Here is a 14,406-nt window from a genome sequence, read left to right on the forward strand (position 1 = left end):
TGACTCGAATGCCTTCAAAGTGTTGCAGATTTTATTGCTAGTATGATTAAGGCAGTGTTTCAACTTTAAACAAAAATTTTCAATAAACTTTTTTTAAATAAACAACATCTCAATGTACATTCTCTTATATAAATGTGTTTAATAAAAATGTGCATTTACACAACTTTTTGACTTCATAGTGTTTGGATACACCCGAAGCAAAGGACAATTTCAGCATAAAACCTTATAACTTTTATGTAATTTTATTAAAGTTACCTGCAAGACCAACAATAATGATTTCCGTAGTAAATAAATATATAGATTGTGATAAAATATAGATGTCACCATAAGATCATTTGGCAGCTACAAATGGATACAATAATAAAATGTAAAAAAAAAAAAAAAAAAAATAGTGAAATGAAAAACAATGAAACAACAGTAAAGAAAAAAAAAACTTAGAAACAAAAACCGTCAATCAGTCTCAGGCATGTGTCATATCTGGCAAATGCAAAGATCACTGTATTTCATCTTCAAAAACACTTTTCACACTAAGCTTAAAGAAATAGTTCACCCCAATATGAACATTTACTTCCTCAAGTGGTTGTAAACCTTAATGATTTTCTATATATATACAGTTTTATATACTCGATTTTATTTACATCTGAAGTAAAAATGATTTACCCGTTTGTGAAGTTTAAATTTTAAATGGAGAGATGATTTTTCAACATAGTTTTCTGTAGAATAATGTAGCACAGTAGATTGTCAAATATATATATGTATATGATTGTCAAATATATATATATCTTAAAGCGGATAATAATATCAACCTAAGAAAAGTTTTTTTCAAATATATATATTTTTTTACAGTCAAACTAAAAGAAACAAGACAAGTTTCTGAAACATTATTTGTTTATATTAAATTACAAACAAGTTTTAGAAACAAATAATAACTTCACTTCTAGTTGATCATTTGTTATCAGAAGTGGCTTTTTTGAGGCAAAGGCCTCTAGATTACGCTTATTTTACAAAAATAAAATATGATTATGCTGAGGTTTTTAATAACTTAATTAGGACATAAAATCTGACTTTGCTTAGACAAAAGTCTTGTCACTTAACAGAAATAATGTTCAGTATAGAATATAAAGTCATAGTGCAGTGGAAAAAGAATGAATACCTATGATATGAGCTTGGATGACTTCAAATAACTTATTAATAAAGTCATCTGGAATAGCAAAGAAAGCATTCTTGCAATAAAGAGAGTTCATCAAGATTATTTGAAGATTAGTCATCTTCAATCCTTTCTCCTTTATCTTACCCTAGACATGCTCAATAATGGTCATGTCTGGTGGCCGGGATAGCCAATCCTGGAGCACTTTGACCTTTTTTTTGCTTTCAGGAAATTTGATGTGGAGGGTGAAGTATGAGAAGGAGTGCTATCTTGCTAAAGAATTTGCCCTCTCCTGTGGTTTGTAATGTAATGGGCAGCACAAATGATTTGATCCCTTATGTTTTTGATGTTGCCATCCACTTTGCAGATCTCTCGCATGCCCCATACTAAATGTGACCACAAATCATGATTTTTCCTTTACCAAACTTGACTGATCTCTGTGAGAATCTTGGGTCCATGTGGGTTCCATTAGGTCTTTTGCAGTATTTGTGGTTATTGGGATACAGTTCAACAGATGATTCATGGGAGTAATCTACCTGCTGCTACAGTACTTTTTCAAATGATCAACTAAAAGACTAGAAGAATCAACTTAAGTTTTATTTGTCCTTCTTACAACTGAGATCGACGACAAGACTTTTGTCATGTAGTGTGTATATGCTCAACAATATAAAGAAACCCAAACCCAAATATAAGTTTGCAACAAGTTAAAGATGAGCAAATTACAGCAGAATTAATTTTTTTTTGGTGAACCCAGGTTACCATTATTCTGCTTTCAACCCTGTTTAAAGGTAAGTTTGACACTTTACATAAACAGGCTGAATACTTGAGAACATGCCAACAAGGTCGTCAACCCAAGGTTTTATAGTGTTTACTGTAAAACGTCAGCATTTGAATCCACAGGATTAATTGTTAACCTCTGTTGTATGAGTAGTGTGAAGCACAAAGCAGCGTGCAATATAAGGGCTTGGTATTATATAATATTTTGGTATGTCTGTCTTTCATAAAAAATGTGTGACAACATTCAAATTTAAAAATAAGGTTTGAGAAAATCACTATGGCAAATCCTACCACATGCACATTCATTTATATACTATATAGAATATATTTTAGAGGTTGCAAAGTAATAATTTATTTTAAAAAAAATTATTCTGCCAGCTCAAGAGAAATTTAATCTTTGACTCAAAATTTGAATTCAAAAGCAGATTTATTCAGGGACAAAGCAGCAGTGTTGCTGTGAGATGCCCAAATATTCTGCTCTGGCTTTGTTCAAAATCATTTTTAGAAAAGATAATTCCTGAGGAAAAACTACTTAATTAAAGAGGTTTTGTATTTAATTTGTTACTGTACAACACTGCGTATAGGTAAATATTTGTTCCAGAGACAACTATCTGAATATCTAGATTCTGGGGGTTTTAAAAATGTAAATACCTAGAAACAGTTCTAAGTGAAGTTCCTAAAGCAAAATTGATATATATGTGCATTAGAAATTTTATTTTTGGGTATTCCCACAAAATATAATATTTTTAATTACATATTACCCCAGAAAAATAAAAACAAAAACAAAAATGGACTAGGTGGAATCCCTGAGGGCATCTGGAAATGAGCTGGATATGTAGCTCCATGCTGCATTTACTGCTCCTCCAAGTACTCCACCAAGACCAGCACCAATAGCAGCTCCGATTGCCATTCCTTCATTTCCCACTGCAAACCCCAGAAGTGCCCCAACAAACGCTCCTTTCCCCACAGCAACAGCATAATCAACAACTCTAAGTGTGAAGCCAATTTTATCAGCGACGGCCAGCTCTGCTTTTTCTCTGCACTCTATCTGTATCTTATCTTCATAGTTCTTCATCTCTCTGACCAGAGCTTCTCCTGAATGCTTCTTCTCCAGCATTTCCATTGTCTGCCTGATCTGCTTCTCCATGGATTTTCTGATGAAGCGCTCCTCGATCTGAATTCTTTTATCAGCATCCTTGAACTCCATGTTTGAGTAAACTCCATGCTCCGAGACCATCTCATCAATCTTGGTGAACAGAGCTTGTGTCTGGCTTCCCTCATGAGTCTGGTTCATTTCTTCATTGAAGAACAGGTAATTGTGGCCACATTTCTCTGCAATCTCCCTAAAGCTCTTATTCCTCTTCACCTCATCCTCTATGGACAGAGCTCTCCGATTTTTCTTTTGGTATAAAACAATCAGTATGTGCTTCAAAACTTGTTCACCAAAGTAGTGCACCACAGGCTTAAGTATGTCTGTAGTGTCTGCGGTCAAATGAAGCGCATCTAGAATGAGCAGCACAGCATGAGGACCAGGACAAGAGCAACAAACAGCCTTCCTCAGTTCCCTCTGGACGATACGATCCGGTAAGCCTCTGTTATCCTGAAGATTTGGGGTATTGATCAGAGTTGTTTTTCTTTCCTGAACGACCCCTGAGCTTTTCTTGGTTGCTAAAATGTTGACTTCAAATCTGGAAAAGACGTCTTGCCCCAATATAGACTGGGAAGTTGAGATCTGAACATCACTAGAGCTGCCGAAGATCAGCATCCTTAGTGGTGTTTCACTGCTCACTGTGAGGTGAAGGTTAAAGTAGATTTATTATTAAGCATTTTGTTATTCACTGAATTATTCTGAAATGCTGGTCAACTCACTGTTAGGAGGGCTGTCTAAGCTATCTCTTCTCCGTGTTTTCTCTTTGACTGTCGCCATACTAAGAGTAGTGCTGACAGGAGATGAAGAATTGGAGATATGCTATCCTATTAAAGAAAAACAGAATAACAGATTACATTTTTAAATGGATAACTGACTATGAAAAAAAAAAACATATTGTTAATCAGTGCTTACTAAGTTTAAGATACTCCCAAAAAAAGTAACTAGTAGCCGTTACTTTTATAAAAAGCAATACGTTACGTTAATTTTGTGTTACTTTTTCTGACCTGGCTGAGGCTTGATCTCTTTCAGAACTTGCAGGGTTTTTTTTTCTTCTTTTTTTCAAATAGAGGAGCTCTGTAATTAACAACGGACTGCATAACCTTAATTTACATATAAATAAAAAAAATAATTAATGTAGGATAATGTTATCTTCTAAGAACTTCCTGACCCCAGAGATATCCATGCTGTACAGACAGATCAAGGAAAGTTTAAAGCAATGCGTTTGCTTTTGTACTTTTTGTCCATTCAGATAATCTACTTTTCCTTCTCTTTCATGTGTTCAAAATTAAAAGAATATTTCTATCGCAGGAATGTAAGGCTCTGTCATCTTCCTGTTCCTGTATTCTTTCATTGCGTGCAGGATTCAGTGTGATTATGATCATTTTAATTCAGTAATTTGTTTTTAAAAGCATATTAACTAAACTAAAAAGCAACACCCATTACAATTTAAAAAAAGTAACTCAAATATTGTTTCTTAATTATGAAAAGTGTTACTCGTTACTTAGAAAAGTAAAAATATTACATTTCTAACTTGTATTACTTTTAAGGCGTTACCCCAACACTGCTGTTAATTATGAGTTTCTGTCTTATCCTGTAGTCAACATTAGATTTTTAAACATTTAAAGTAAAATGATTACATACGGCAACGCGGTGGCTAAGTAGATAGTGCTGTTGCCTCACAGCAAGAAGGTCACTGGTTTAAGGCTGGGCTGGGCCAGTTGGCATTTCTGTGGAGTTTGCATGTTCTCCCCGCATTCGCGTGGGTTTCCTACGGGTGCTTCAGTTTTCCCCGTGAATTGAGTAAGCTAAAATTGTTCTTAGTGTATGTGTGTGAATAAGAGTGTATGTGTGTTCCCCAGAGATGGGTTGCAGCTAGAAGGGCACTCGCTTCATAAAACATATGCTGGATAAGTTGACGGTTCATCGGCTGTGGCGACCCCAGATTAATAAAAAAGGGACTAAGCCGAAAAGTAAATGAATAAATGAACAATTACATACTGTAATCACTTATTCAGTTATATATTTAAATAAGTAGAGATCAGAATTACTTTATATTTTACAGTGAGATAAATTGTCCATGATTTGGGGAGTAACTATATATATACAGTTGAAGTCAGAATTATTAGCCCCCTTTTGATTTTGATTTTCTTTTTTAATTATTTCCCAAATGAACTTTGACAGAGCAATAAAATTTTCACAGTATGTCTGATAATATTTTTTCTTCTGGAGAAAGTCTTGTTTGTTTTATTTCGGCTAGAATAAAAGCAGTTATTAATTTTTTTAAAACCATTTTTGGGACATAATTATTAGCCCCTTTAAGCTAATTTTTTTTTTCGATAATCTACAGAACGAACTATCATTATACAATAACGACTAATTACCCTAACCTGCCTAGTTCACCTTATTAACCTAGTTAAGCCTTTTGATGTCACTTTAAGCTGTATAGAAGTGTCTTGATAAATATCTAGTCAAATATTATTTACTGTCATCATGGAAAAGATAAAATAAATCAGTTACTAGAAATAAGTTTTTAAAACTATTATGCTTAGAAATGTGCTGAAACAATCTTCCCAGATCAGAACAGAAATTGGGGAAAAAAATAAACAGGGGTGCTAATAATTCAGGAGGGCTAATAATTCTGACTTCAACTGTATATATATATATATATATATATATATATATATATATATATATATATATATATATATATACATACATCAAACAACCCATAAAAACAAAATATTGAGATGTCAGCTATTACAATAAAAGTATTTTTTCCAAAAGAAACATTGACTTACAGAAATTTTTGAAGGTCATGCGCATTAGGCATCGAGATATGCAGTCTCAGCTTGCATCAAGGTTGCATTCAGATACTATTGGCACATCCACCCTCCATCCAATCAGCGGCATGCAGCATCCTACTATAAACAATTTTAAGTGCAGAGATACAGCTTTTGGTGTGTGTGTGTGTGTGTGTGTGTGTGTGTGTGTGTGTGTGTTTGTGTTTTTTTAATGAAATGCTGGCTATGCATGTTTACATTATTTGCAAGTGAAAATACTACACAAGCTGTGCAAAATTAAACATACAAACAAATCACATAATTATATGAAGAAACTGTGTTCACAATGTGTTAAATTTCTGATATAATAACTACGAGAGTTAAAAAAATACGAATAATACATTGTGATAGAACTTGAAAAGAGCATTTTTCTTCGCCCCAAAAAAAGGTTCTTAAAAAAGGTTAGCAAAATTTCCTCATAGTCCTGCCCACTCAATGATGACCAGACTTTCTACTGGTTTCGATTTTAAAATCTTCAGTAGCCTATATTAAAAGCAAAATAGCTAATTTAAAAAATATGTTTTCAAATGTTTAAAAATAGCCGTTTCATGAAACTGAATAAAGCAGAAAATCGTATGAATAGCTGTTTCATTAATCTCAGTTAATGAGATTAATGTTGCGTTAAACGCATTGATTTGTGCACAACTACTGTTCATAACAGTTTCATAATCAAACTATCTCGTATCACAGTCCTAGGTCGAATCATTGTCCTAATATTGTAGATTTTGCACAACTTGCGTGTTCTTATTTTCTTCTTTAAGAATATTGTACATACCCATTCTCTTTTCTTTTTCCTCAAACGAGTTGATAAAATGCGACAGAAATTGACTGGGAAAAAAGACAGTGCGCGTGAGGCTTCCTGTATTTCGCAACTTTTATTAGTTAACCCTCAATGGTGTATACAAAACCGATTTTGCATCAACATGTTGAAGAATCGGGATAAAGCCAAGTAAAATAATGTATATGATCAGTAAACTCTCCTTAATAGATAGGCCTTAAAGCGAATAGCTTATGTAAACATTTTTAATGTTTATACTTAATTTTTTTATTAGAGAGAGAGAGAGAGAGAGAGAGAGAGAGAGAGAGAGAGAGAATTATCTGTCAATACGATTAAAATTTTATTAAAAATGTACTGGATATTTCATACATAATATGCAGGTGTTGCTCGACCATTGAAGAATACCAAATAAAATAATTTTGAATACATGTACAATTCATTAGAACAGAATAAATTGGAATAAAAATACAGTTAAAAAAAGTATATTATAATAAACTGTACAATGCAAAATTGTGTCTTTTGGTCGTAAACTTTTTAAACACATATATACCACACCTGAGTATAAAGTACATAACATGTCAATGCATGACCTCTAAAGTATGTACATCGTATCCAGGGGTGTGGTGTAATACTTTAAGATCTGTTTTGTGCCACAGAAGTTCTTCTAACGATACAATACTTTGTTTATGGCTTTAGTAAATAATAAACTAGAAGGTCTAAATAGGCTTAAAGTAAAATAATTAAAGAACAATCTGGTGTGACAATATTTTAAATATTTTTTGTTTGTTAAATATGGTTCAAAACAGCTTGCCAAATTAAATTTTTTGGGTGCTAAATTGTTGCGTATCTTTCTCTCCTCATTCCTGACGCTCTCCTTTGCACTATTGTAAAATTGATTGAACCCCTTGGCAATGACATAATAGGCAGGTGTGGCTTTGTATATAGTCTGTCGGATCAGACAAGTAAAAATTAACATGAATACAAAAAACGACCTAACAGGAGAATCTCGGGTTGTTCAAATTCTAAATGAAAACAACTCTGAAACGATTCACTACAGTCAAATAAATTCATGTCATGTTTATTTATTTAGCAGTTAATAGAGCTTAATCCTTTAAAGCAGGGGTGCCCATTTTTTTTTCTTACAAAGGGCCAAAAACCAAACTAGATTGAGGCTAGTGGGCCGAAGGTAAATATAGCTGCCATGGGTACTTTCTAATTTATTTAAAAATAACTAGAAAACATTGCTTTGTATTAACTAATGCAGTATACATTTTTCTTTACATTTTTATAATGAACATATTACAGTAAAAACAATCTCATTTTTAACAAAATAGAGTTACACAAGTCAAGCTGTACCTGATTTTTCCTTGAATTGCTCGCAGATGCCTTCTGAATTGTCGAGTGACAGAAATTGTATATATTTTTAAGTATTTATTTATGTATTTACAATTAACATTTAAATGAAACATTTTATTTCAATTTGTTGTTTTTCATAGATCAGCTATAAAACAAACAAACAAACAAACAAACAAACAAATAAACAACCAATCAAAAAAACAAACAAACAAAAAAGTTATTTTGAGCTAAATAACAATCTCTGTTAAAAGCATTTGCCCCAATCCTTTCCATTATTTGTACACTTTTCTCAGATGGCATGGTGGGCCAAATCAAAGGTTCCGTGCACCCTAGATTGAGCATCTCTGCTATAAAGCAACAACTTTAGTATTAAACATGGAAAAAGAGTGTCATACTTGGTGCAAACATATCCACATCGCATTTAGTTTATGGCCCCTTTCTCACCGCTGTCATTTGAGTTATATATGTTTACTTTGTTATTAACAGGAAAAAAGACAACAACAAACATATTTTAACCCCTATCAATAAATGCCTTATTTATATTTATAAGTCTATAATTATATAATTAATACGATTATAATTATTTATATGACTGAGAACCAGCTATGGTGGCAATTCTTAGTTTTGGCACTGCTTTTGGGATAGTATAATGTTGTTCTCACCTACTGTTTTGTGAAAAAGGCTACTATGAATTTGGACATTTGGACATTTACACTTAATTCCTTTGGCATGCTGTTTTATAGTTAGTATGTGATTTCAGATGCTACCGTTTCCATTAATTATGGTAAGAGTGTCAGGTAATCCAGATACTTTTCACACTGCTTGCTGGCAATTAAACAGTTGTAAAGCAGACATATTTAGACTTAGGGATCATTTTTGTAGTTACATTTGATGGCCAGATTTAAAAAAAAAAAGAAACATACAAAGACATCAGCTTTCAGATTGGAGGTGCCCGATAGAAGCGGTTTACAAAGGCTGTGTTAAAGCTGCCTGGATGTGATCCCACTCTGTCATCTATGTGTTCAATGGCCAGCTGTGCAGCAGCACCTGAAGCCCCACCCACAACTCCACCCACAGCCCCGCCCACTGCCATTCCTGCTGGCCCTTCAACAGAGCCCACGATCATTCCCATGGCTGCTCCGGCTACAAACCCCAGTCCCAGTCCCACAGCTAGTGAAGTCCTGAGCCAGCTGTTCTGCAGCTCAGCCTTGGCCCTGATTTCTGCCCCAACACTGGCATTGTAGGCATCAATCTGCCAGCGTAGCTCATCCCCCCGAAACTGCTGCTCCAGCTCCCGGCATGTCCTTTTGGTCTCAGACTGTTTCTTGCTGTGTAGCTTTCTCTCCTCATTCCTGACGCTCTCCTCCGCCCTCTTGTAAGATCGATTAATATAATGGTGTCCGCCCAAAGCCTGGATCATGCGCTCAATCTTATGGATTAGTTCCCTGTTTGCAGCAGGGTTTCTCCAGTTTTTACTGAAGATGTGATAGCGGCAGCTGCACTGCTCCACGAGCTCCCGCAGGTGCCAGTCAGTTCGCATGACTTTATCATTGAGTGCTCTAGAGCTCAGATGCCCATCGTAAACAAAGAGGATCATCGAGTAATTCAGCACATTCTCCCCAAATTTATTCTTAACCAGCTTGGGGGTCTTCAAGTCATTTGGTGAGATCTTCTCCAGTTCGAAAGCAATGAGTATGGCATGAGGTCCAGGTGCTGACAAGCACATGGACCTTCTCATCTCTTTCCTCATCTTGGACTTGGACATGTCTTTGTCATACAGGTTCGGTCCATTGACAACCGCGACTCGTCTTCCTACCAACTCTCCTACATTTTTTTGGCTGCTCGCAATGCTATAGACTTCCTCTGAAAACTCCTCTCTTCCCAAAATGAAGTTGGTGAGAAGGAACTGAGATGGACCACTGCTCCCTATAACCAATATCCTTAGCTCCAAATCACCAAATCCTAGGGGAATAAAACATAATGAGATAAGGAGAAAAATCCTCTAAAAATATAAAAGATGTCATTACTACAGTAGATGCTTTTCCACAGCATGGTACAGCATCGTATGGGGATACTGAATAATCAGAAAAACCTGCTACATTTAAATAGTTAGCAGCTAATCTGAAACACCATTCCAGCAGTGCAACTATAGCAATAATCCAACCTAATCTAAGCAGCACTAAACTGCAGTGGAAATGCGAACTGAGCCGAGCTAAACCAAACTGAAGTCATTCATTCTTTTCGGCTTAGTCCCTTTATTAATCCAGGGTCGCCACAGCAGAATGAACCGCCAACTTATCCAGCATTTGTTTTACACAGCGGATGTCTTTCCAGCTGCAACCCATCTCTGGGAAACATCCACACACACTCATTCACGCTCATACACTACGGACAATTTAGCCCACCCAATTCACCTGTACCGCATGTCTTTGGACTGTGGGAGAAACCGAAACACCCGGAGAAAACCCACACGAACGCAGGGAGAACATGCAAACTCCACACAGAAATGCCAACTGACCCAGCCGAGGCTCGAACCAGCGACCTTCTTGCTGTGAGGTGACAGCACTACCTACTGCGCCACTGCGTCACCTGAAGTAAGTCAAGCTGTCCCAAATTGTACATGGCTTGATCAACTTGGCTATTATAACTTGGCTAAGTAACCAAGTGGCCATTGATGTTCTTATTGTTTGAAACCCACACTAGAAAAATTTAGGTTCAACTAGTATGCTCAGTTCTTAGTGACGGTGTAAATGCAAATAGGAAAACTTACTGGGGAAAATGAGTTCTTGATTGGGCTGGGTAATTAATCAAAATACAAATAGGATTGAACAAAGCTGCAATTGTCATGCGCATCTGGTCAGAGAAGCACAGTTATGTGATCAGCATTAAATCTGCTCTCAAGCATCTCACCCAGAAACTCCAAAAACCCACAAAGAAGAAACTTTATCCCCAGTAGTGTTGCATTTTAAACAGAAGATTTAATTGCTTCCGAGGGGGTAGACCTGGTGCAGTGCAATCTAAGCTGCATCCAGTGCTTTTTAATGGTCTCACCTAACCCTACCCCTCACAATGATGTCACTAGTTCCATTGGAGGCATTGTGTCTGACATGCAGATTTGTAGTCAAGGCTGCATCCATAATGGAGCTTTCATTGTTTCAGTGTGACTACTCATCACAAAACTATGGAATCATTTCACAGAAGAATTTATTTCAAACAAACATCTTGATGTCATTAATGTCAGAATAAATCTATTTTGTTTTTGAACACATTTTTGTGTCGCTTGTCAGTGACCTACTACTACTACTCTATGTAATAAATTCTGCTCCATCTAAAATAACACACTCAAGATTTACAAAAACTTTTGTTGCTCCTTTTTTGCCCTTTCTCATTGAAGTCACCCCCAGATTGCCTAATCCATAACTTAATCTCTAATCATGACCCCATAATCCCTCATCTAGCCTTAAACCTACCCGAATGAAGGGGGAATAGTCTGTCAGGGGTCAGAACTTGGCACAACTTCAGTTAACTGACCTAATGTGCATGCTTATCACCATCAGTTAATCACTCTATAATTCTCAAAGAACTGGGCCTGGTTGCAAGTTCAAATAAATTATTTTTTTTAAGTTGAATAGGTTGTTGACTACCTCTGGAAGTGACCAAAACCAAAGACCAAAATGTTATTTAGACACATCAACATTAATAAATACTAGTCATTTATAGTATATGATATAGTGTTTTTAATCATACAATAGTAAAGTGTATTATACTATAGTATGATTCAAAAACACTATAATATTTACTATAAATTACTAGTATTTATTCATGTTGGTGAGTCTAAATAACATTTTATATACAGTTGAAGTACGAATTATAATCACCCCCCCCCCCCACCACCATTTTTTAATTTTTTTTTTTTATATACTTTCCACATGATGTTTAACAGAGCAAGGACATTTTTCACAGTATGTCTGAATATATTGTTTCTTCTGGAGAAAGTCGCATTTTTTTTATTTCGGCTAGAATAAAAGCAGTTTTTTTAAACATTATTATAAGGACAAAATTATTAGCCCCTTTAAGCTATTTTTTTCATTGTCATAACCATTGTCATACAATAACTTGACTAATTACCTCAACCTGCCTTTAACCTAATCACCTAATTAAGCCACTAAATGTCACTTTAAGCTGTTTAGAAGTGTCTTGAAAAATATCTGGTAAAATATGTACTGTCAGCAAAGATAAAATAAATCAGTTATTAGAAATGAGTTATTAAAACTATTATGTTGAGAAATCTGTTGAAAAAATGTTTATCTGTTAAATAGAAATTGGCGAAAAAGATAAACGGGGGCTAATAAATCTGACTTCAACTGTATAGTATACACAACATTTCTTAATGAATGATACATTTTACTGTTGTATTAACTAGTGAATTGATTAACTGTAATATAGTATACTTTAGTTTTTACTACAGTAAACTGTGGTGTAGCAAATCAAGGAGAAATTATATATATATATATATATATATATATATATATATATATATATATATATATATATATATATATATATATATATATATATATATACATATATTTTTTATTTATTTAAACTTCTTAGATCTTACACATCAAACATGCATTTGCATTTGGGATCTTCTCATATGACATATGTGATGCTGTACCACAAAGTAAATACTATTTTTTAATGAAATATTTGTGGAAGTAGACAAAAGTACACTGTATAGGTAAAATATTTTTTTTTCTTTTATATCAGTAATCATTACATTAATAAGTAAAGATCATGTTCTATTAAAATTGTTTGTCCATTTTCAATGTAAATATATCATAACTGCATTTTATTTGTAATGTGCATGCTAAGCTTTTAATTTAAACAAGTTTACAGTTGATTTTTTTCAGTATACCGATGTTTTTGCATCCTCAGATTACAAATGCTCAAATAGTTAAATCTCAACCAAATATTGACATATACTAACAAATACCATACATCAATAAAAGGCTTATTTATTCAGCTGTTGGATGGTTCTAAAATAAAAATAGACATGCATGACTGGTTTTGTAGTCCAAGGTCACATATTTAAACATTTTAAATAATTAAAAAGTTTATTCTTTTTTATTTTAAAATGTATCTTAACTAGTAAATAGCATTACAATACATTCAAGTATTTTACAAATACTTATATACTTATATAAGTATATATTGGTGATCACATCAACATGTAAACCACAATAAGCATAGTCATGCATTTACGAAAATATGTATTTTTTTTTAAATAAATATACATTTAAGATTTCATTATACAACAACTCCACATTCAATAAAACTGAGCAGACATATTGCATTTTACACACGCTGCATGCTGTGAAGAAATGTGCAACTTACCTGCTCTTTTAGGCATATTTTCAGAGGTTGCCTTGATTTAATATTGATGTTCTTGACAACTGAAAAATTTCTATTTCAGTATTAAATAAAATAATAGTCAGATGCCACATTGCATTATTTTTCTGATCTCTTTTGATAATGGTTTAGACCCTGTACTGAATGGAATATAGCCTGGAGGCATGGACAATTGAGTGTACTCATGCGCACCATTCCACCCAAACACATGACATTGATTTTGACCGCATTAGCTACTGTGAGATGTGAATCATAGTTTTGACAATGTATATAACTTGAAAATTAACTGTCCTTTGTCATCTTGAAAAGCAAGCATATTTTTTCAAATTACAATGGTTGTTATTCTAACCCAAAATTGGATCAAACCAGACTGGTTTGGGTTAAAAAGTTTCATTTAAATATAATATTAAAAATGAACCCAATTAAGAGATTTGTCCACATTTGACCCAACGCTGGTCCAAAAACCCAACATTTGTTTTTTGAGTAATTAGAATATATATATATATATATATATATATATATATATATATATATATATATATATATATATATATATATATATATATATATATATATATATTTTTTTTTTTTTTTTTTTTTTTTTTTAAACCAAACAGACTAACACAGAAGACACAATAATTGATCATGTTTACACAAATACTATTTGCCAGAAATACTAGTAAAAACTGAAATTCTTATAGTTGTTAATTTAGTTTCCTTTGCTTTTAGATATATGTCTTATATTTCTCAAAGAACTAATACACAAATTAAGCATCAAAACTAATGTTGTTTCACTAGATTTATTGTATTTTGAGCTGACCGTCAGTACAATGAATGCTCCTATTTTGACCGTGTTTGACAAAATAAATTATTTACTCCACACTTCATTTCATTTCACACATTTGAATAAATAAATAAATTTTCTTTTTAGTGTGTGTCTGTATAT

At 33.7% G+C, this 14,406-nt stretch overlaps 2 protein-coding genes across 5 annotated transcripts; both read right to left on the reverse strand.

Annotated features, from left to right (window-relative positions):
* Nucleotides 1–13: 13 nt before the first annotated feature.
* Nucleotides 14–6,771, reverse strand: si:dkey-120c6.5. Of its 4 annotated transcripts, none has more exons than XM_087245156.1 (5): nucleotides 6,690–6,771; nucleotides 5,873–5,992; nucleotides 4,079–4,148; nucleotides 3,794–3,898; nucleotides 14–3,712 (listed from the first exon to the last, which is right to left on the reverse strand). In XM_087245156.1, the coding sequence occupies exons 4-5, from the start codon at nucleotides 3,849–3,851 to the stop codon at nucleotides 2,718–2,720; spliced, it is 1,053 nt and encodes a 350-aa protein (XP_087101282.1). In that variant the 5' UTR covers nucleotides 3,852–3,898; nucleotides 4,079–4,148; nucleotides 5,873–5,992; nucleotides 6,690–6,771; the 3' UTR covers nucleotides 14–2,717. The 4 variants fall into 4 exon arrangements, with proteins under 4 accessions (XP_087101282.1, XP_087101280.1, XP_087101281.1 ...); XM_087245154.1 differs by having other exon boundaries at nucleotides 5,873–5,995; XM_087245155.1 differs by lacking the exon at nucleotides 4,079–4,148.
* A 1,346-nt stretch (nucleotides 6,772–8,117) lies between these two features.
* LOC110438607 (GTPase IMAP family member 9) lies at nucleotides 8,118–13,591 on the reverse strand. The gene is made up of 2 exons (XM_087245157.1): nucleotides 13,446–13,591; nucleotides 8,118–10,010 (listed from the first exon to the last, which is right to left on the reverse strand). The coding sequence occupies exons 1-2, from the start codon at nucleotides 13,459–13,461 to the stop codon at nucleotides 8,986–8,988; spliced, it is 1,041 nt and encodes a 346-aa protein (XP_087101283.1). The 5' UTR covers nucleotides 13,462–13,591; the 3' UTR covers nucleotides 8,118–8,985.
* Nucleotides 13,592–14,406: the final 815 nt, after the last annotated feature.

Source organism: Danio rerio, chromosome 3, assembly GCF_052040795.2.
Source record: "Danio rerio strain M-AB ecotype USA chromosome 3, GRCz13ab, whole genome shotgun sequence".
Lineage (NCBI taxonomy): Eukaryota > Metazoa > Chordata > Actinopteri > Cypriniformes > Danionidae > Danio > Danio rerio.